The sequence below is a fragment of the Perkinsus marinus genome (genome assembly GCF_000006405.1).
Source record: "Perkinsus marinus ATCC 50983 genomic scaffold scf_1104296959274, whole genome shotgun sequence".
Taxonomy (NCBI): Eukaryota; Perkinsozoa; order Perkinsida; family Perkinsidae; genus Perkinsus; species Perkinsus marinus.
The window spans coordinates 3,282-24,904 of NW_003206478.1; the positions used below are offsets into that span (position 1 = coordinate 3,282).

The 21,623-nt window shown below is 47.7% G+C and overlaps 4 protein-coding genes and 1 non-coding gene across 5 annotated transcripts; all 5 read left to right on the plus strand.

Moving 5' to 3' along the window:
* Positions 1-2,185: 2,185 nt before the first annotated feature.
* Positions 2,186-2,932, plus strand: Pmar_PMAR009178 (gag/pol/env polyprotein, putative; the record flags this gene model as incomplete). The annotated part of the gene is made up of 1 exon (XM_002773142.1): positions 2,186-2,932. One exon carries the CDS (start codon positions 2,186-2,188, stop codon positions 2,930-2,932), a length of 747 nt encoding a protein of 248 aa, XP_002773188.1.
* Positions 2,933-9,479: 6,547 nt separating this feature from the next.
* Pmar_PMAR009179 (coatomer alpha subunit, putative) lies at positions 9,480-16,321 on the plus strand (the record flags this gene model as incomplete). Its single annotated transcript, XM_002773143.1, has 36 exons — positions 9,480-9,535; positions 9,660-9,771; positions 9,819-9,901; positions 9,946-10,031; positions 10,085-10,190; positions 10,246-10,304; positions 10,350-10,428; positions 10,606-10,679; positions 10,725-10,832; positions 11,099-11,186; positions 11,236-11,383; positions 11,430-11,508; positions 11,560-11,700; positions 11,815-11,936; positions 11,986-12,111; positions 12,155-12,270; positions 12,319-12,418; positions 12,462-12,555; positions 12,609-12,708; positions 12,758-12,850; positions 13,021-13,153; positions 13,201-13,251; positions 13,298-13,428; positions 13,511-13,602; positions 13,761-14,135; positions 14,183-14,251; positions 14,297-14,396; positions 14,450-14,518; positions 14,568-14,676; positions 14,724-14,810; positions 14,964-15,046; positions 15,100-15,154; positions 15,424-15,559; positions 15,613-15,798; positions 16,070-16,168; positions 16,222-16,321. 36 exons carry the CDS (start codon positions 9,480-9,482, stop codon positions 16,251-16,253), a joined length of 3,777 nt encoding a protein of 1,258 aa, XP_002773189.1. The 3' UTR covers positions 16,254-16,321.
* Positions 16,322-16,412: 91 nt separating this feature from the next.
* Positions 16,413-16,899, plus strand: Pmar_PMAR009180 (ubiquitin, putative; the record flags this gene model as incomplete). The annotated part of the gene is made up of 4 exons (XM_002773144.1): positions 16,413-16,514; positions 16,558-16,620; positions 16,667-16,795; positions 16,861-16,899. 4 exons carry the CDS (start codon positions 16,413-16,415, stop codon positions 16,897-16,899), a joined length of 333 nt encoding a protein of 110 aa, XP_002773190.1.
* A 720-nt stretch (positions 16,900-17,619) lies between these two features.
* Positions 17,620-17,691, plus strand: Pmar_PMAR009181. Its single transcript has one exon. It is a non-coding gene; the product is annotated as a tRNA-Gly (tRNA).
* Positions 17,692-19,120: 1,429 nt separating this feature from the next.
* On the plus strand, positions 19,121-20,528 carry Pmar_PMAR009182 (Thioredoxin domain-containing protein 1 precursor, putative). Its single transcript, XM_002773145.1, has 7 exons — positions 19,121-19,302; positions 19,357-19,441; positions 19,514-19,573; positions 19,811-19,952; positions 20,000-20,056; positions 20,109-20,215; positions 20,352-20,528. The coding sequence occupies exons 1-7, from the start codon at positions 19,140-19,142 to the stop codon at positions 20,491-20,493; spliced, it is 756 nt and encodes a 251-aa protein (XP_002773191.1). The 5' UTR covers positions 19,121-19,139; the 3' UTR covers positions 20,494-20,528.
* The last annotated feature ends 1,095 nt before the right edge of the window (positions 20,529-21,623 follow it).

The window sequence follows — 21,623 nt, forward strand, 5'->3', positions numbered from 1 at the left end:
CTGATCATATACAGATCCGAGATGCCACCTCCCATACAAGCTATCATATCTCTATCATCTTACTTGCAATCAAATGTCCACTCTCCCCAGATCTGGTTCCCCAGATTCATCCAATTTCAGCCAAAACGAAAATTTTCTAAATCTGCGCATTTCGAGAAAGGGGCTTGCAAGTGAATCTCTCTATGATTTTACTTGCTCGCCACTATCCCATCGTGCGCAGATTCGGATATTTTCGCCACCTCCCATACAAGCTATCATCTCTCTATCATCTCTCTATCATCTTACTTGCAATCGAGTATCCACTTTCCCCAGGTCTGGTTTCCCAGGATTATCCAATTTTCGCCAAAAATGAGTCATGTCCAAAAATGGGCCATTTGGGAACTCGGAGATCACAACAGTCCTTTCACAACTTTTGGTCACTCACAATATAAATAAAAATGCAATTAACGTATAAAACGAAAAATTTCCAAATCTGCGCATTCTGGGAAAGGGGCTTGCAAGTGAATCTCTCTATGACTTCACTTACTCGCCACTATCCCATCGTGCGCAGATTTGGAAATTTTCGCATCTTCGCCTAACAGTGGACTTTCCAAATTTAACATGAACATCATGCCACCTGCCATGCAAGCACCCAAGACACAACCAACTTGACAACCATATAGGGTCGGAATAACGGTCGTGCTGGTTGCATAAACTTACCGCTGCGCCACAGTGGATTCATGACATTCAAAAAAAAAATGTCCCCTGATCATACACAGATACGATGCCACCTCCGATGCAAGCACCCAAGACACAACCAACAGGACAACAATATAGGGTCGGAATAACGGTCGTGCTGGTTGCATAAACTTACCACTGCGCCACAGAACCTATCACAGAGCCCTCCCTCTATCACTCGTCACACAGGCCTCACTGCTTTTTACAGTGAATTCCTCTATCAGTTCTCAATGGATCATGAGAGCTGGCCTGGCAGAGGTGATAGGTGACACGACAAATATAAAATTAAGAAAATCATCAATGTGGTCTCTTATATAACTTTTAGGTCCGCATCACCACCAACAGCCCAAAATTCTCACTCTGGCACCCACCCTAAATTCAAGGGAAAATCACTGAATTTCCCTTTAAAAACACTCAAATTTGAGTGAACGGCACTCCGCAAATTTAGCCCTCCCCCAGGTGATGCTCCGGAATCTTCCGTATGCGAGCAGCACCACCGTGTGACGTCACGCACTCGACAGGCCGATAAATTGATTGACAACGCAGGACTTTCAAAGGCTAATTTGACAGAGAACGCCCTTCATAAAAGCATGACATGAAGGGATATTCCAATAGAAAAAACTGTATATTCTATGGTGAACCAGATCCAATCTGGCAGAATGTTACTTCTATATCATTGTGTTCTTTCAGACCCCAGATTATCACGATCTTTACATGCATGCAAGCGCGACTACTCGTCACCCTGCCCAGAATTCCACAGTTGACGAGGGGAGGGCACAGGTGTTATTGTAACAGTCTTAACCACTCTCAGCGCGCGACGACGATGGTGCTTGTATCCCTCAAGAAAGCAACGGACCATGTGGGCGCTATGCAGTTGTACTCTCACTCTTGAACAAAGACTCGAAAGCGCGCTGGGCTGAGCTGTGCAGGGTCAACTGGCCATGCCAAAGTACTGACCATACGTTGCTTCGGGGTCTTTCGTGTTTTCCTTGGTTGACCTCTTACCTGTCAGATTGTGTGATAAGCTTCAGAGAAAGCGTAGTCGAACATAAGCATGCTGATTCGCTCCGTTTTTCTCGTGATTTCAGTGTCCTGAAGGTTGGAATCACGTACGTGATAAGACTTGCCGGGCATCTGAGCTGTACAGCGGCCCGTGCAGGTCCAGTTTCTCATGGGGGAGGACGTGGAAAACTCTTTCTCATCGCCTGTCAGACGCGAAATGAACTTCGCTGCGTTCAGCAAAGATAACCTGGAAGATTGGTCGAATAGGTGTGGGGCTTATTGGACCTGTGAGCACAGTTGACTCCATATGATCATTCTCTTGTAAGCATGCTTCTCCTAGACAAAAAACTGTGCATCGTATCTAACGCGACATTGTTGTACTGGTTGTCGTAAGTACAGGTTCTGTCAGAAGGCCATGTTCCGGTTCTGCGTCATGGTCACCACCTCGGGTGCTTACGTTCATTGAATGAGCGTATCTGCCAGCTTACTTACAGCAACATGCGCTTTCACCGGTTTCACGGCCATCTTCCCGATATCTGGCTCATTCAAGGCCAAGGACATTTGTGATGGGTTGTCAGTCATCTTCAACCGTCATGGGCACCCGGTCCGACTACGTTGTGATCGCGCCAAGGCTTACCTGAGCAAGTATATGAACGATTACTGCCAGCAGTATGGTATTACTATCGCCTATTCCACTCCTCGTTCTCCTTGGACTCTCGGTTGGGTGGAGACTCGCCATCGGGTTATCAACTCTACTCTGGCCCGTCTGATGGAAGGATCAGGACGTTCGTGGAATGATCCAGTAACACTCTCTATGCTCGAAAACTGTATTAACTCATATGGTCTGGAATACGAAGGCAGTGAAAATGTTTGCCCGTATGAGCTTATGTATGGTTTCGCACCTTGCTCCGCCCTACAAGCCCGCCTCAGGGTTGATCGCGACGACCCAGATCTCAACGACATCGAGACCGATGATCCCATCGAGCTCGTCAGTTCAGCACGAGCTAAGGCTACCCGACTTGACAAACTTCATCAGCGTTTCAGGACCATATGGCAAGACCGCCGTGAACGTGTGACTGACAACCGCGATAGCGGACAAGACGACAATCAGCAGGGCTCGAATGCCAGCACCAAGCCTATTCGTGCTGCGAAGGAGCGCGCTCTGCGTGCGTTGCAGCAACATTTTCTGCGCGATGACGATGAACACTTGTAGTCTCTCGTTATCACCACTTATCATCAGAGAAATCGTTTATGGGGGGCGAGGCTGAGCACTCTATCCCTTCCATGGATTTCCTCGTTTTTCAGTCTCTTTTTACTTACTCGTCATTAGTCATACTCTCTCCATTATTGGACGGTTTGTGCGGTTTGGGTGTATCGACCGCGCCACGCCCGCGTGACGTAGTTTGTACTTGCGTGCCTTTGCGCATGCGTGTCCTCATTCGTTCGAAGTGATCATCAAACATCCGTCACTACCCCTTCGTCTCTATGCCTTCGAGTCGTGTTTCTAAGAAGTCCAACGAGCCTGCTCAAGGGTCTGGCGATCCCCCTCGTTCAACTTACGCTGTAGAACTCCAGATGATCGCTAGAATGAACTTCATTCTAGCGATCATCTGGAGTTCTCCTCGAGTGTCTCATCTTTGCTTCGCGAAACCCGCGGGGACGAATGTGCTAATGCGTGGGGAGAACGTGTTGTCCCTAAACTCAACGAGTTCGTCGAACGGCAAGGAGACAACTGGGTATGGTATGTGATTGGTTGCACGGCACTAAACAATATCAGCTCACCAAGAAAATGTTTTTGCCTGTAGTCTGGTATCCCATTGCATCTCACTGAACTAATCGCAAAAGAGGTGGAGGAGCTCCGACAGGATAAATCTGACATACTGCGAGCTTTGGAAGCTCCACATTATGACACGTCATCTCGTGCAGCTCTCATAGAGCCCAGCTCAGTCAACATTGGTAAGGATTGAGTTGAAGACTTCGAGAAAAAATGGGTTGCAAATCTCATAGAACACAAGAATCGATGTACCAAAATACGGCAAGCTTCGCTGATGACTTACGATGTGTCACGTAACTTGGTGAGACCGATGCAGCTGAGTTTCGTTCCGATGGATAAGCCTCCTGACAGGTCAGCGCAATGGCAGGGTCTGTTGCCGTGCTTTGTGGATGCACCTTCAGTCTCGTGAAAGCTTCGTGGATCGGAAAAAAATTACTAGGTGCTAACCAGTAATTACCAAGGACTGGTCAATAGGATCCCCTATTAACCAGTCCTTGAGCTTCTGGCTAAATCTACATACCTCTACATGACTGGTTAATCGGCTAACCAGTCCTCCTGTGAACTCCAAAGTAATATTCAAGCAGCACATAGCTGAGTGACCTAGTAGAATCCTTCGGTTTGATCCCTTCACCACGATAAAAGGTGAACAGAACCACTCACCAGTCTTCCTCTCCAATTGCACTGGAACGATAACTTCATGATGAGATACTTCTGCTGCACCAGCATACGATAATTACACGGGTGTCTTCAACTTTCGCAAGCACGCGTCATTCGATGCAATTAGCTGGGTCGCTGCTTCGAACTCGACATGCCGGCCGAACCATACTTCTGAACTTTTCGAGCTTCGAGGCTCGATCTCGAATCGATTCGATTCGTTCCCAGAAGTTATATAATCGATTGGTTCAATGTCGATACCGGGAACCGAGAATCGATCTCGAATCGAATCTTTCGATTCAGGAGCGCCGGTTCGATCCAAGCCTTGGATTCCAAGGCTACGGCATATTTATGTATTTTCTATTTCGAAAAGTCGCGTACGATGGAACCACTGAAACCACTGAAACCCAGCACCTGCTCGTGAGCGTCCCTAAATTCCTCGCCTCTAAAGTGCTCAATCCGCCCCTAAATGGCTCAATCCGCCCCTGAATTACTCGTACCTGCCCCTAACTTTTCTAGCTACCCGAGCGTCCCTGAAGCGTCACTGCAAGCGTGCCATGTGCCTTTGTTGACTGCCATGACATCTCGAGGAAAACTCTTGTGCATTACGCATTACGCTTGACTTTGGCCGTCTCAAAGATACATGTTTGAACTTGACCAGCCACTGGCTGGAATGTTCCGAAACCTTGGCCGACGCAACGATCAATCTAGTTTCACATCAGTGTGTTAAGTCGCTCTATCCACTGACCTTGGCCGTCCTGAACACGTACTCAGCGTACTGAACTCCACCACGCAACTACATTTATTAGATGAGCACACTGGTATGGGTCACTGAGACAGAGACTGTGCCATGTATGTCAGTCTCAGAGAAGCTGGTACGATAGCAGATGACTCATCCAACTTTAGAACGCATGTGGCATATTGGAGCAATTTAGGGGCGGATTGAGCAATTTAGAGGCGGATTGAGTAATTTAGGGGCGGGGCGAGGAATACGGATTTTTGAACCTATGCTATATGCGATAGCTATTAGAGGTATTAGGGTACTAGGGATATTGAATTTGCGTTGTAGATTATACTCAGAAATAGTATTTGAATAATCTATTTCTGAATTACCGAAGAACAATCTCGAGGGTTCGTCCAGGCCGAACCCGGGGAATACATCCTTCCGACCTGGGGAATCGGCATCTGCAGAATATCTGGCTGTTGCCGCCATTGGCAGCGTGCCACAGCGAAGCGATTCGCCTCGGGCGAACAGCGAGGTCGTGCGCGGGTATCAAATATCTCGCTGATAGAGTCTATCCGAGTCAGATAATCAGACAGACTACCAGTGCATGACAGGCACTGCCTGTGGCTATCAACTGAGCAGTCTAGCCTCGACCCTCACTTTTTCTTCGCGCGTCACGCGCGTGGAAGTGCCTTATTAAAGGCATCCTGAATTATTGCAATACTAATAGTATTATACTATGATAGGTGCTGTAGACCATATAAGTAAGCCTCAATGCTGAGGTAAAAGAGAATTTCAATGGATTTCGAATTTCGAGGTGGATCGATTTCTCGAATCGAATCGATTCGTCTGCCCGCCGCGGCATCCTCGATTGATTAGCACCGAACAATCGATCGATTTTCGATATCTCGATCCAATCGAGCCTCGGTCCGTTGCATGCTAACTTCGGAGCTGTATCATCGGCTCCAATCGCGTACACTCCTTGAACTTCTTCCACGAATACTTCCACGCTCCCAGTTGGTTGTGCCGATTTCCCAGGAGATCCAGGGCCGTTGGGTTTCTGGACTTCACCAGCAACACCAGAAGTCGATACGATAGAAGGACCTCGCGGCGAGGTCCTTCTATCGTATCGAGGTCCTTCTGTCCTGATTTCTCACGTAATGGCGGGCGAGGTCCTCGCCAGGTGCAGTACTCGAAGTCGACTGCCAACAGCAGTTTCAGTGTGGACTGGCTGCGTGGGTGGTTCAACGGGATTGACCCCATGACGTAATAAGCCAGTACAATGTCTGGTTAATAGATATTGTACTGCCACTTCAAGTACAGCCAGGGACAGAAATAAGCCATATATACACCTACAGGCGTAAAAACGCTTATTGGTATTAGGAATCCGGATAGTCAAGAGTTTTTGGAGCACCTGACCAGTGGCCAGATGCATGAATGCATCTTGTAAATCTAGGCAGACTATGTGCGGGACAGACCGGAACATATAATACAAATGTTCGAGCTTAATCTGCCGAAATCGCAGTTTGCCAAAACGTTTCAATAACTGATTAATCTGTATGCAAGGGAAAATGGGTCTTATCCAAGGTTTTTGGATAGGATAATACGTTGTTGTGGTCACCCAAGGATACTCATCTGCAGCACTATCTGGAACATGAGCTAGTTTACCTTCTGCCACAAACGCAGCAACAAGCTCGTCGCACTTGCGTTGCACATCAGGCGGTGCAAAAGTGTAATTTTTATGGGTTTTCACATAAGATGGTGGGAGTTTACGTGCTTCAAGCAAAACAGCATCAGAGACTTCTGCTATGAACTGTGATTGAGATGGATTATCAGGGTTGGGTTGGATTCCAATCTGTAACCATCCAAAATCTAAGATTTTAAATCTTTGATGACCAAAAAGGAATGCTTAGAAGGGACAACCTCAGCAGGTGAAGGTTGTGTGCTGACAGTCAGTACTGGCTGAGCGTCAGGCTGTGGAAGCGTAGGGTGAACAGGTATGATCGGTATAGTGCCAGAGCGTAAAAATCTCGTAACTGGCTGTAATCCCAAACGTGTGTCAAGGAATAATCCATCCTCGAAGAAACGAAGTTCATCAAGCCCGATCGAGCCATCGACACCATGGGCGATGTGCTTAACAATAAACGGTGACCACTCAAGTGTAGTAGTGATATCACCACGAGCAGCAGAGAGTGTGATAGTATAAGAGAGTTGCCAAAGTGTCGACCCGACCAGCAGTGCAAAATGACGCAGACTGATCCACTAGACATGCAGTGAGATCAGATTGCAATAGGTTTTGAGCTAACCGATGAGTAACTAGAGAATGCGTGCAGCCCGTATCGACAACAAGGAGAGGTGCTGCGGGTATACTATTAGGGGGTTTGATAGCTATCAATGAAAGTGTAGACTGAATGGTTTGGACCGAAGCTGACGAAGAAGTTCAGTGCACCTGCCCAGTGGTTGGTTTGGACGCTGCGTCAGAAGTCGGCAGTCGAGTAACACGAGAAGCCTGCTGTTCTAAAGGTTAGTGAGAGAAACGGCATTTCTCGCCAAACCGACATTTACCAGTAAAAATCTGGTAGATACAGCGTTTCTGGGCCTTACAAGTTTCAAACTTGCTAGGGTCTTGGTCCTTAAAGGCCCTTTAATAAAGGGTATTGCTCGTTCGCCAGTACTACTGGGAAGAGACGAAACAAGAGGGTTGGTGGACTTTGAGTTGCCATGGGATCCTGGTGAACCAGGTGAACGTTGGAATCCAGAAAAAGACTTATGAGCGGCTTGAACCCGTTGACGAGCATCTGGACGCGATGCTAAGTGATGAACTGACAGGTTGGGATCAAGAAGCGAGGTATTAGCTGCAATAGCTAACTCAGTCCGTAAGCCAAGTTTGAAGATTCGGCTGAGCTGCGAATCAGATAGTTTATAGTCAACAGCAGCACAATCAGCCCGAAGTGCTAGGAGTCTAGCAAGGTAATCATATACAGACTCGAAAGGAGCCTGGACGAAAGAGTCGATACGATCGTCGAGACGTTAGACTTAGAGTCCTGAGATTGTTAGAGTCCCCATAGGTTGTACGAAGCCAATGAACGCCTCTATCAAGAACAGTTGTGTAATCAACAAGCCCTAGATCAGACTGTGCGGAAGGTTGGACCGCCGACAGAAGCCCTGCTTTGACATTCTCTCCGCAGCAATGAACTAAATAATGCCACGCTAATTTCGAGCCCAGTTCAAGGTGAGTAATTTCACGCTGAATAGCATGTAGAATAGAATTTATAGGGCGAGAATCAGAAAGTCCAGCATAAGGGCGATTATTAGAAATACGCATGGCTGTGATAGTCTGTACAGCTTTCATACACTCAGCTACCACCTTGGGATCATCGCTCGATCCTGCCACTGATCGCACATTTCCAGCAGAGGTTGCGCTAAAAATCCCAGTGTAACGGGGTGGATTGCGAACAGACGAGGCGTGGGAATCAGCAGCAGATGAAGGAGGTAGAGGGGCTAGACCTTTAGCTAGCCGGGAGAAATAAATTTCGCGATATTTAATACGATCGCGAAGTTCGGGCAAGGCGGATAGAGCGTGTTCAAGTTCCTCAAGTTGAACACGGTGTAAAAGCCCAACATCAACGTCTAGAAAGTCGGCTAACGTTTGTTCCCCATCCAGAGTAAAAAGAGCGAGCTTACCTGGTTCATCAGTAGGCATAACGGGTTCTCCACCAAGTTGTTGCAACTCAAAGCTTATCCAAAGTGCTCGGACAAATCGATTAGCTGGGCGTGCGCACAACATCCAGGCCAGATATATTTTCACATGTCACATCCCGGGATCGAACCTCCGAGCTCCCGGTTACTAGCCCAACAGTTGGGTCCCAACTTGCAAACCCTCTCGAGTCTGTTTGGCAACAAGCGTCATGTCCCTGCTGAGTATGACCTCTTTCTTCTGGACTCCACACGTTTCCCTTCTCGGTGCTCTTCTCTGTGAAGCCTTTGTCACGCGCCACGAAATTTTCAGAACCACTCCGAGTGGTTCTGGAATCTGCGAAAGGCTCTCAGAATCGCGCAAAAGCTCCTTTGAACGTGCTAAGAACCACTTCTGGAAACGTTTCTGGGATCGTTTCCGGAGCTGGGTCTATGAACAGAAAATCCCAGAATCGTTTCTAGAAACGCTTCTCAAATTTAAAACCGGTCTATTGAGCTGTTCAATTTGAACAGGCGGACAGTTTACTAAAATCAACAGCGCGGGGCGAGCGAGAAAGTAGCTCGACTGTGCACGATTTCGCCCGAAGGCCCGAACGCACGATTTCCCTTGAAAAGTTACAACTAGTTTGTGTAGCCAAGTAGTGAGACGTTCCTCGCAACATATATTCATAGTGAGCATTGTTCCAACACCGTTGATGAATTCTCCATACACCATTAGTTGCTGCTGTCAATATCACCGAACAACTCCGAAGCAATTGTTCCAATTACCGAGATTTTCTCTCATTTTTGATCATCAGCCTTCCTATTTCTTTTATTTTCACCTGCATTGTTGTGACGAGAGATTCTAATGCTGGTCAAGTGCGAAACGAAATCGAACAGGGTGAAAGGTCTATCATTCCACCCAAAGCAGACATGGATACTCGCCTCTCTCCACAGTGGGGCAATCCAGCTTTGGGACTATCGGTAGGGTATCCAAATCATGGCTCGCACTGGTGCTCAATGTCGATACTCAACAAGGGATCATACGTCGCATTTTGATCATTCAATATTGACGTGTAGCTCTGAGCAAAGATCAATCAGTGGTCCTTTCAGGCTGGGTACACTTATCGACAAATTTGAGGAACATGATGGCCCTGTGAGAGGGGTATGTTTTCATCGTACTCAACCTTTGTTCGTCTCCGGAGGAGATGATTACAAGATCAAGGTGAGCCATACAAGCGGACCTTCCGTCATGCTCGCTTCATTGATCAGGTTTGGAATTATCGTCTGCGCCGATGCATGTTCACGCTATTGGGTCATCTCGACTATATCAGAACTGTTCAATTCCATAATGAGTACTGATCTATTGTCACTGTGTTTTACATCCCCTTCTTGACAGGTATCCATGGATCGTCTCCGCATCAGATGATCAAACTGTGAGGATCTGGAACTGGCAGTCCAGATCGTGTATCGCGGTCTTGACGGGTGGGCTTCCTATACCAACACCGCCCTCCCATCATATTATCACCTATTTTCAGGACATAATCATTATGTTATGAGCGCTCAATTCCACCCAACTCAAGACCTTGTCGTCAGTGCTAGTCTGGACCAGACCATCAGAGTATGGGACACGACAGGTCTGAGGTAGTAGTAGTATCAACACCTCATCAGTGCTGAGACCTTTCACAACATGCTTCAGGGATAAGACCGTGTCGATTACCTCGATGGGCATGGGAGGTATGATGGGGCCTATGGGAGGTAGTGCTAATGTTAATGCCATATCGTGAGTGCGTCGTATCTTAGGTAGAATGGGGAACAGAGGGGTTGCTGGATCACTAGGGAGCGGTGCGGACATGTTTGGAACGACGGATGCTATCGTTAAGTAATATCACTGGCTCTTGGCAGGATAGCAATTGCCTCGATTTGGGCAGCGTCATGAGGTTCATATCCGCAATAGAAATCGAATTAATGGTTTTTGTTCGAAGAGGCCTCAGTATTCGGAATGATAGCCCCCCTATCGGTCGCTCCACTATGTGACTATTGGTCGCATCGTTGATAGGTACGTGCTTGAAGGCCACGAGCGTGGTGTCAACTGGGCGTCATTCCATCCCACCATGCCTCTTATCGTATCTGGTAATGATCAGCATCTAATAATGAAGTATTCAATATTCCCCTTAGGTTCTGATGATCGTCTGATCAAGATATGGCGGATGGGTGATGGGAAGGCGTGGGAAGTGGATACCCTCAGAGGCCACTTCAACAACGTCTCGGCTGTCTTTTTCACCCGTAATACTCCTCGGCTATCTCTGGGAACAGATACTCTCCTCGGTACATATCTCATTCCTGCTTCGATCATCATTCCTCTTACATAGTGTAGCAAAAGTCTTGAATATGATAGACGGGTGAAATAGTTAGCCTAGAAATAGTTAGTTAGCATAATAGTTGAGCCTCGCTTCAGCCTCAAACACCACTTAGTTGTTACCACTGTATCATAAATCTCGAGAACGTGGACAATAGTTGAGGCCTTCATCAGCATTTCTCTCGTTGTTCAGCTAAGAAGGATCTTATCATATCCGACTCGGAGGATCGTACAATCAGAGTCTGGGATGCCACCAAGAGGGTTGCTATACATACCTTTAAGTAATGTACCACTTGGTGTCCGCTCGGGCATGCTGAGATACTCCTTCAGGCGCGAGAATGATCGTTTTTGGATTCTGGCTGTACATCCGACCAACAGCCTCATCGCAGCCGGTCATGATTCTGGCATGGTCGTTTTTAAGCTCGATCGTGAGAGACCAGTGTTTGGCCTTGGTAGCAGTAGCAGTCACGGTGGACAGGTAGGGTGTTTATTATTATCTAATACGTGTTTTAAGTTGCCATCAGTCGCTGTATCTGGCAAATGGTGGCTACCTTACCGTACAGAACATCGACCAGGCCAGGCCTCAGCCAGGAACAACTGAAAGTACGTCTAGCAACATCTGTCGTGAGGGCGTTACTACTGCTGCTGGTTTAGTTACTCCTCAGTCGACTAGTCTGGCATCTCTGAGGCGTCCACCGAACGCTATGGTATCGTCGCTGAGGTCTTTGATGGTGAATCCTTTTTCGAGCACTGATATGAACGCTATTGTCATGTATGTTGACCAGCAAGGAGTCGGTAAGATGCGGGTGGTATGGCCACCCACGTGAAGGGAATGTCATTGGATGAGCGCGTTCTTCTTGGACTATTTCGAGTCTCTTCATCTACCCTATTGATTCTGATATCATGTAGGTTCGTATGATCTCTACTCCTGCACTAACGCCCAGCTCGCCCAAGGACTTCGAGATCCTCTAGCTCCGAAGGAAGGCGCTGCCTGTAACGGTGCATGCTTCGTGAGCAGGAACAGACTGGCGGTAATAGTAGCGTGGTAGTGGCGATTATTTGGTCGATTCTACTTGTTAGGTACTCCATCGAGACAATACGATCGGATTATACAATTTGAATAACGAGTTGGTGAAGAAGTTCGATCCACCGGTGCCCAAGAATCAGAGCAACGTTGAGGCCATCTACCAGGGCGGGAACAACAAGGTGGGTATAGACTTCCTCTTGTAGAGGTCATCGTTGGTGTTAGGTTCTCCTGCGGTCTGGGGAGGTAGTGCAGCTATTCGACTTCAACGCGAGGAGTGTGGTTGGCGAGATCACTGTGGCTGGTGGTGTCCGTTACGTCGTGTGGAGCAAGAACATGGAGTAAGCGCGGGAGTAGCTCCCTGTGGGCTTACTATTTGCCTTGTCCAGTTACGTGGCCTTTTTGGGCAAGCATAACATCACATTAGCTAACGGGCGTAACTTGGAGCTCCTACATTCTCTACATGAGAACGTCAGGGTGAAGTCGGGTGTAAGTATGGGCTACTCTGATGGGCATTAATGTGGAGCCGCAGGTATGGGATGAGACGCAGCCTGGGGTGTTCGTCTTCACTACCCTATCGCATATTAAATACACAATCGTGAACGGCGACTATGGTATTATCAACAGTAAGAGTGGAGGGAGTCTATTATGGTAGCATGATTGGCGTCGGTCGGCTCAGGTCTGGCTAATGTGTATTATCTGTGCCGAGTAGCCAAGCAGAGTGTCGTCTACCTCGACAGAGAGAACGTCATTCACAAGCGGCCGTTTAATAATGCTGAGTATGGCTGTCGTGCTGGGTGCATCGGTGATTGTGTTATTGGAATGTAGGTACTGTTTTAAGATCGCGTTGTGGCAGAAGAGGTATGATGACGTTAAGAAGTGGATTAAACAGGCTCGCATTTGCGGGAATGTTGGAATAGGGTAGTGATAGGGATGGTGCTCATCCTTAGCGCGGTCGTGATTGTGAATTGGTTAGAGAAATACATACAATGACGGAATATGTGGGTATTTCACCCATTGCGATATTATCGGTCGGTTACGGTGAATCACATTTTGGTAGGTCAGTTGCTGTTTGAGGTGTATGAGTGTAGGTATCTGAAGTCCAAGGGATATCCAGAAGTCGCCCTCCAGTTCGTGGACGATCCTCTCACACGCTTCAATTTGAGTTTGGAATTTGGTCATTTGGACGAGGCTTTGAGTTGCGCTAAGAAGATCGACCAGAAGGTATTTTTTTCTAATTTTCAAGGTCGAATATCTTGTGGTATTTTCAGGGCGTGTGGGATCGTCTGGGGAAGGAAGCACTACGACAAGGAAATGTGCAGGTATGATCGCGATGGTGATGAAGCAGTGGACGGAGGTGTCGATCAGATGGTGGAGATGGTGTACCAGAAGACCAGGAACCTTTCTGGTCTCTCCTTCCTGTACCTGTCCACTGGCAATCGGGACAAGCTAAAAAAGATGCTTGCTATCGCTAAGAAGAGGAACGATCCTATGGAAAGGTAAACTCAACACTCTGTTGAATTCGCAATTGTGTGGGAAATCGATCCGGATACCGATCATGTAACGCCTGCTGATGTCCAGGTTCAACACTTCGATGTTTTTGGGAGATGTGGAGGAGCGTGTGAGGGTCCTTGCCGAGGCTGGTCAGCTCCCATTGGCGACTATTATGGCCAGTATGTGATGGGTGTTCGTACTATGCAGGAGAATCGGCAATTTCTCTCCTTCAGAGACGTATGGTCTGAATGATCTTCACTCTGAGCTGTGTGCCGGCAACCAGGGAGCAGCTACTGGTACGTCACCGTCAGTTTGTCTCGTTGAGGTCTATATTTAGATGGGTATGGAATGACCCGCGATAAGGAGGCCTCGTCGTTGCTGCAGCCTCCAGTGCCGTTGACGAGGGCAGCTACTACCAACTGGCCACTCCTTATGAGCATGGAGCAAATCTTTGACAATAAGTGGGCTGGTGTGGAGGAGGCGGCGGTGGCAGTGGATGAGGAGGCACAACAGACGACCTTCCTGCCTGGCTTTGATGATGATGAGGAGGAAGGGGGGACTGCACCCAATGCGGGTGGTGGATTTGATGGTAGTAGAGTGTTTGACATCGATTTTGAACTCCCTATTTCAGCATGGGGTGATGATGCGCTCGCCTCTACTGAGGAGGAAGTGGACATTGGCAACGCCTGGGGCTCGGATGAGGACTTGGGTAGTCAGTGTTGGTCTCTCTATAGGGTTACTTCTATCTGTAATGAGCAGGCCTTGGTGATCTCGATTTGCCAGCTGGTCCTGAAGTGCAGGCTGTTGACGATAGTGTGGTGACACCTGGTGAGTCGCTTCTGATCTACGCCCTCGACTACTATTGTTGGTCAGGGGAAGGGTATTCGAGGCGGTGGTTGAGGAATCGCAAGATGGTTCCTGACCTCATCGCTGCTGGGGACTTTGATGAGGCCTTAGCGACCCTGCAGAGAAGGTAGTCTTTGAATATACTAAAGATGGCTAGTGGTATTTTGTGTTATTGTTCAGAATTGGCCTGATCAATGCCATACCGTTGAAGCCACTTTTCGAAGAGGTTTACAGTGCCACTCGCTGCAGGTAGAGTCCATATCCCGATTGTTACGGCTGGTGTGATGTTACCTCTCAGTCTGCCCTCATTACCTCTAGAGCCATCGATTGCTCTCCCGGTTGTCACGTCTACTAGTAGTAGGCTTGGAGTTCCTGGAGCGGAAATTGAACCTGCAGGGCTGTTTACGGTATCGCATTGTGATTTGAGGAAGTTACGGTACTAGATGTACATCAGGTCCAATTCCTTTTGGGGAAACTCAGGGAAGGGCACAAGCTAACGACGATGGGCAAGTTCAGAGACTCTCTGGATGTTTTCCGTTATGTAAGTTGTGTCGTCAACTGCTTTGAAAGATTAATGATAAACTTGCCGTGAATACTCGCAGGGCATGCTCACTTTCAGAGGGTACTACCCTCCCAGTCTGTTGATCCCCGGACGCTCGTCTATTTCGGGCAGTAATCATTGTCTTTTGTGCAGGTCCTTCAAGCCTGTACAATGGCGACGGCCGGTAACACTGAAGAGGAAGCTCAGCTCACGGAGTTCATCGAGGTCTGTTCCCAGTATGTATAATCCCGTCCTCATGGATATGGGGTAACTACTGTTGGGTAATCAGATACGTTCAAGGGATGCGATTGGAGACTTCTAGGAGAGAACTGCCGCATGATCAGGTGAGGGCTGTGGGTTCACTTGCATGTCGTGATAGGGAACCACTCTATTGCTGCTGGAATATATGGTCGCTTTTCTCAGTTGAGCTCGGGTGTTTCCTCACCAATTGTAGGGGTTTCGTCGGGAACATAAACTGAATGGTTTCCCTGAATTTGCTCGGATTTTCTACTTCGTCACTAACAAACGTAGATAAAAATATGCGTATTCTCTTACACTATAGCACAGGAATAGTCCAATTCGTGTGTGACGGTTGGTATGAGCTTCTTTTCAGGTGAACCGGTCTTTAGAGTTGTCGGCCTACTTCACATGTGTGAACCTGCAACCATCTCATCATCTACTTACATTGAGAGCGGCCATGACTCAAAACTTTAAGGCTCATAACTACTTGACGGCAGCTAATATGGCTCGTAAGTGTGATATGGGTCTTCGTCGTTGTAGTTACGTGGAATGTGCGTCTCAGGTCGGCTGATGTTGGGTAATTTTGGCGCCAGTAAGACGCCCGAAGTGGTGAACCAAGCTAGGAAGATTCTGGCTGTTTGTGAACAGAAGGGAACGGATGCTCACGAGATAAATTTTGATAGCAGTGACACAGACCCTAGGTTGATCATATGCTCCAGGACGATGACCATCATCGACTCTAGCAGAGGTGATAATACGTGCATGCGTGCAAGGCATTAGTTCGACGCTCACTCGGTCATAGTGATGTGGAGTCTGTAAAATTACCCGTTCCCTGGGCAACGTGTCGAAGGTTTTCGGGTTCGAATTGCCTGGGATATCCCGTGAAATTCGGTGTCGGTGTATATTTGGCATTCACCGCAATATACCTTGCTTGTTCGCTCAAGTTCTGTTAGAATGAGATTGTCAAGTGTGGGAGGTGAGGTGTCTAATTCTGGGTTTATCATATTTCTGCGTGTTAGGCGAGGCGGTTGTCCGTTGCCCTTACTGCAGTGCTAACTACAAGGCGGCATATGCAGGGAGTTTATGCGATGTTTGCCAGCTGTCTGAGATAGGCGCCCGTGAGTGTCACTGTTCTGACTGGCTAAATGTGCTCATCATTCGCGTGTTGCAGGTGTGCTCGGTGTCCAATTCCGTCCTATATGAAGAGGAGACAGCTTGAGCGAGGGACTAATGGATGAGTATGCGATCGGATGTTTCTAAGACGATAGAGACGTCGCACCAATTTTCATTCTCTTCTGTCTTGCGTAGTTCTACTTAGTGGGAGTGTTCGTTAAGATAATTGAACGTTATTCTCGTTAAGCAATGTCTGATTCCCCAGCTGATAATCATAACGGTGAGCAGGAGCACCAGGATCAGCAGGAGGAGAACAAGGAGCAGGAGCCACCCCAGTCACTGCAGTTAAAGGTAGCAAGGGATCTTTGGATGACTCGTGTCACGCTGGTTGCAGGTCAAGAACGCAGAAGGCAAGGAGGTGATGTTCAAGTTGAAGCGTGGAACTCCGTTGCGCAAGGTATTCAGTTGTGACTTCACTCTGCATCGTATGGTTGGTTGACCAGTTGATGGATGCCTACTGTACAAGGGAAGGATTACCTGCGGACGGCGTGAGGTTCCTCTATGATGGAGAGAGGATTAACCGCGACAACACCCCCCAGGAGCTGGATATGCAGGACCAGGATGAGATTGATGTACGATTCATGGCTTGAGTCAGGCTCTTGTCGGTTACGTCAAAGCTTGACAAGGTTCTTCTCAGGCTCTCGTCGAGCAGACAGGCGGCTGCAGTCTCTTCTAAATAGTAGTAAACGTTGAATGGGTTGCCGTCAGATCGAAGTGGTTATAGACACCAAGCATTCTCATTCGTTAATATGCGTCGCGTTGCTCAGTATTGATAGATCGTCGTGGAACGATAGGTTGTACTGGGAATCGTGGCAGCTCTCATCACAAATCTTCATGTTTATTGTAAATACATGGGGGACAACGTGAGTGGTATGAGTATATCATAAAGAAGTATGGAAATGTTGGTCGCCAATGGTCTGATTGCCGCTGGGAGCGGTAGGATGAGGCGACAAGGTACGAGCCCGCTTAGTTCGGGTTCTACTAGCAACTCCAGACACGGTTGGAAGGGAAGTACGTACTATGCCAACAGGAAACAGGGAGTGTAGTAAAGTAGGACAAGACAAATAGAGAGAGTAGTTATATTGCACGTACTCAAGACAAACGGATACGCAGGTACGCAAGCACAACTGGCGCCAGCCAGATGATGCGTGCGCGTGCCGCATAGAAGCAAGGAAGCGTCAGCATTTGTAAGGCCCTGAGAAGGTTATGGTAGGGTAAAAATGATTCTATCGGGAGGACTCTAAGAATGGCCGGCTTTGAGTGAAGACATTGAACAGGACAACGTTGCGTGCAGAATTCGGTTCAGTCCTAGGCTCGATAGATGTCGACACGTCAATGATGTGACATTATCTCTCAGATATACGACAGATATACTCAGGAACGACTGTAATAACATGCACCGCTAGTCTAATGGTTAGGATATCTGCCTTCCAAGCAGATGGTCCGGGTTCGATTCCCGGGCGGTGCAGTATTATAACAAACACATGACCATAACTATGAATAGGACCTACTCCACAGATGTTGGAATATTCGCTTGGCTCCCTTACCTATGGATCATTTGACCTGCAATCATTTTCCTCGAAGACATTCTTGAAAGAGCATCCTACATATTATATTTTACTCAAGTTCCGCAAAACATTCTCAACGTGAAGTCTTGACCATGGAGGTCACGGCTATTCAGTAATCAATCGAAGCATTATGATTGTGTCATTAACTAATAATGATGACCTGCTGATAGCTGGAGTGCTTATTCGGTAGCTCTAATAATACTACCATGGTGATGTCGGATCGCACTCTCAATAAAGCGAGTCGGGAAAGATATTGTGTACTCTTAACACCTCAGCATTTGGGGACCGTAGCGACTCCTTTCGAGCTTCTCAGCTCCTGCTCTTAGATTCTCCTCAGCTCTTAGATCCTCTCCACCCAATGAATCTTCTGTCGTCCAGGCTGACCTGCCGGGAGCTGGCAAAATGCAGTATGAAAGTTAAGTTGTGATATTTGGATGCTTTTTGAGAAGATTTTTCTTCACTCTGATGTGTGCTACTCCTGCTGATACGTGCCGTAACGTCACTATGTGGATATTTCTTATTGACATGAGCCTGTGGCAAAGCCACTCTACGTGTAGCATTAGAGCAAAACCTTCCTATCGCTTTCTCTTCCACATAACGACGCTTCCCGAGGGAAGTTTTATAGATCTTTTGCGCCGAGAACTTCCATCCCCTTGTCAACATGGCTGTTCGCGGTGCGGCACTGCGATCCTACTTGACCCCATAACGAGCGATTCTTCAAGGACTGTAATCCGCGAGAAACATCTGGGGAATGCGTAGTTGTTCAGCAGGAGTGTTGGGATTTAATAAATCCGATTTATCCAGCACGGGATTGCCTTCTTTATCCGTATTCCTCTCCATGTTGACCAACTACTCTGTGTATTATATAGGTCAAGTCATTCATGACTTGACCCTGAGTCAGTCCGATGTACTAGTGTCGTAACATTTCCCTGAGTCAGTCCGCCTATCTATGGCCTATGACGGGGGCATGCATTCTGGGAAGCCTTATATAACGCCGTCTCCATCAGGCGTGAGAATTGTTGCCGATCTTTTCGCCAAGAGGCCCGCAATATAGCGCAGCAGTCATGATGCACTAGTTTAGTTCTTATGTGAAGGACAATACAGGACTATCTCGTCCTATTGATTGGAGCTGATCTCCCGCATGTTGACTGAGCAGGGGCGGTGGCGCTCTGAGCTTGCGGCTAGCAGCATCATCATCATGGATCTCTGCATGGACTCGGCAATATTATCTAGATCACTGTGATCATGTTATTCCATGTTTCACCTCATTCAGATTGTCTCGCGGATCTTGTGTTGTTGTTCTGTAATCACTGACGCTTATCATCCGGCAGTTGTCCAGGCTCCTGAAATGTTAGCAACCAAGCTCTTTGTTTTGCCGATTATTCCTCTATTGGGTATCCTTTGTAACTCCATAACGGAAGCTCATGAATTCAGACAGGGCAGCAAGCTGAGAATACTGACTGATGAGACCTTCGAGCACGACACACAGGCGTCGACTGGCAGCACTACTGGTGCGCTCATACGCCCACTCGTAACGTAGTTGAGGTGAGTCGGATGTGCATCAGGTCCGTGGTTCGTTATGTTTTACGCTCCATGGTGTGGTCATTGCCAAAAGCTCTTACCAACATGGGAGGATCTTGCAGATGAAATGTGAGTAATTGAGGTGTTATGACGTTCGGATATGGAGCATATCGAGCTGATCTATCTCTACATATCTGGTAGGTATGGTCGAGTGAATGTAGCTGCAGTTGACGTTATGGCAAATACTGAAGTTGGATCTAGGTGAGAATATTTTACCTCCTATCGTTCTTGAAAATCGGTCGCACCAGTATGTAGAATAGGTGCTGGCAGTGATAAATTATGGTCTTTCACTTAGCACTGCTAAGTTAGCAGTGAACATTTCACATATTTTTCACATCAGTTAGCCCCGGTACTTCCTCGTCACTTTCGTTCTCTTACTGTGGGTATACTGTGATCCGCGTTATATAGTTTTGTAATAGCAAGACCCTCTCTGCATAGGTTTACGATAAAGAGGTTGCCTACTCTGTATATGATCAATCAGAGCAAGATATATCGGTATGGAGGGCAGAGAACCTTAGAGGCTCTCTCCAAGTTTGCCAGCTCTCCCGAGGTCTATGCCACTGAAGCCACCGAAGCCATGGTAACACGCTTCTGGTGCGGCCGAGAAGTGATAAGCTTGTCTGTTAGGATGTCCCCCCGCCCCCTAGTGGGTTGAAGCATGCCTGGGCGCAAGTGGAGAGACTTGTGAGGACAGTTTGATGAACATCAGTACTCCTAATAGCCTGCGTCATCTCAGATCCAGTCGAAGTTTGTCACAGATCACCCTATCATTGTTGCTCTGTGCTTCTCTGGTTCTATGTTTTTGCTTATGGCGATAAGTGCTTATGCGCTATTCTTGTGCACGTAAGGAAACGATTCGTTTCCTTACGTGGGACTTCGTTTCAAACGAAGTCCCTTCGTGGTCTACGGGTAGTTCTACTCGCAATGGAACACTTGTCGATGAAAGCCGCTCTCGAATAGATCGATGCTTATGTGTTAGGAACGTGTCGGATGCGGATGCCGAGGCCGAACTCCGTAGGCAGCTCAAAGTCGAGAAGAATAAGCAAAGCGGTGCCCCAGCAGAGGAGCGCACAGAGGGAAAGGCTAGCGATGATGTCAGTGAGAGCAAAAAGGAGAAGTAGATCTGAATTGTGCCCTAAGTCATTTCTCCAAACTATCTGCTGTCTTTCGTTGCACCATTTTGGCAAAGCACCTCATGATGCGCAGGCGCTGGATGAGCTCTGAGCGGTTCGTTTTTGTACGAAGCCTCGAGCTGACGTGTGAGGAAGTTTGGCTCTGTAGTATTCAACTTGAATACTATTCAAGTAGTGCCTCTCCGCCCTGCGAGATATTGTCGCCATCTCAGAGTCAGACGGTAACCGTCTGACTCTGAGATGGCGGTAACCGTTACCGCGTTCGCCCCTTGCCGAACCATTTGGCTACAGTCACACTTCAACATCAGTGGGATCAGTTGAAATTTGCGTTCGACTAGGTCTTAGGTCTGCTGGTTGAGCATATGTAGGCCTTGCCTCCGTACCAGGGTACGATAGTAGTACACAGGTACACAGGCCGTGCGTAGTACGCACGCGTTAGTACGCATACTATTGTAGCGAAGACTATCGTCTATGCTCTTCGAAACGGCGGTTTGATAAGCCGAGAGTGTGAGACCTATAATGGTTTGATGGTGGGAAATATTTCCCGACGGAGGGCGGTGCTTGAGCAGGTGCGTAACAAGTATAGATCTGGCACTCTACTGAATTTGGTGGCTGCCAAAGATGCTGAATACCAGCTCTTGCTTGAGCAGAACTCCGATATTTTAATACCTCTCCCAGAAGTACGTCTCACATATCATGTTGCTAAGCAGTTGATGGTTGTTGACTACCACAATAATGAGGAGTCTTTATGTAGAGAGATGGCTGCATATTGTGTGCAGAGCCTCGTCGCCCTCGACCATCACAGAGCCATTGGCTCTCGACTGTCAGGACAAGAAAGCACATACTTGGTCTGTATAACAGCCGATACTGGGTATATACTGAACATTATCTTCATCCCAGACACGAGTTTGGCGCATGTTGCAGAAGCACCAAAGGAGTTGAGAGGACGGGTGCCATCTGTTTTACCTGTATATGTAGACCGGGGACGTTGTCAAACGGAAGGTTTGAATAATGCAGAGCTCATAAGATCAGGTGACGTTGTCAAACGGAAGGTTTGAATAATGCAGAGCTCATAAGATCAGGTGTCCAATGTGATAAGGTCATCATCAAATTAGATG

Coding starts and splice junctions, on each gene's coding strand:
- Pmar_PMAR009182 (XM_002773145.1), top strand. CDS start 19,140: ATGTTAGCAACCAAGCTCTTTGTTTTGCCGATTATTCCTCTATTGGGT. Junction 19,303..19,356: donor GTCGACTGGCAGCACTACTG/GTGCGCTCATAC, acceptor GATGTGCATCAG/GTCCGTGGTTCGTTATGTTT. Junction 19,442..19,513: donor GAGGATCTTGCAGATGAAAT/GTGAGTAATTGA, acceptor CATATCTGGTAG/GTATGGTCGAGTGAATGTAG.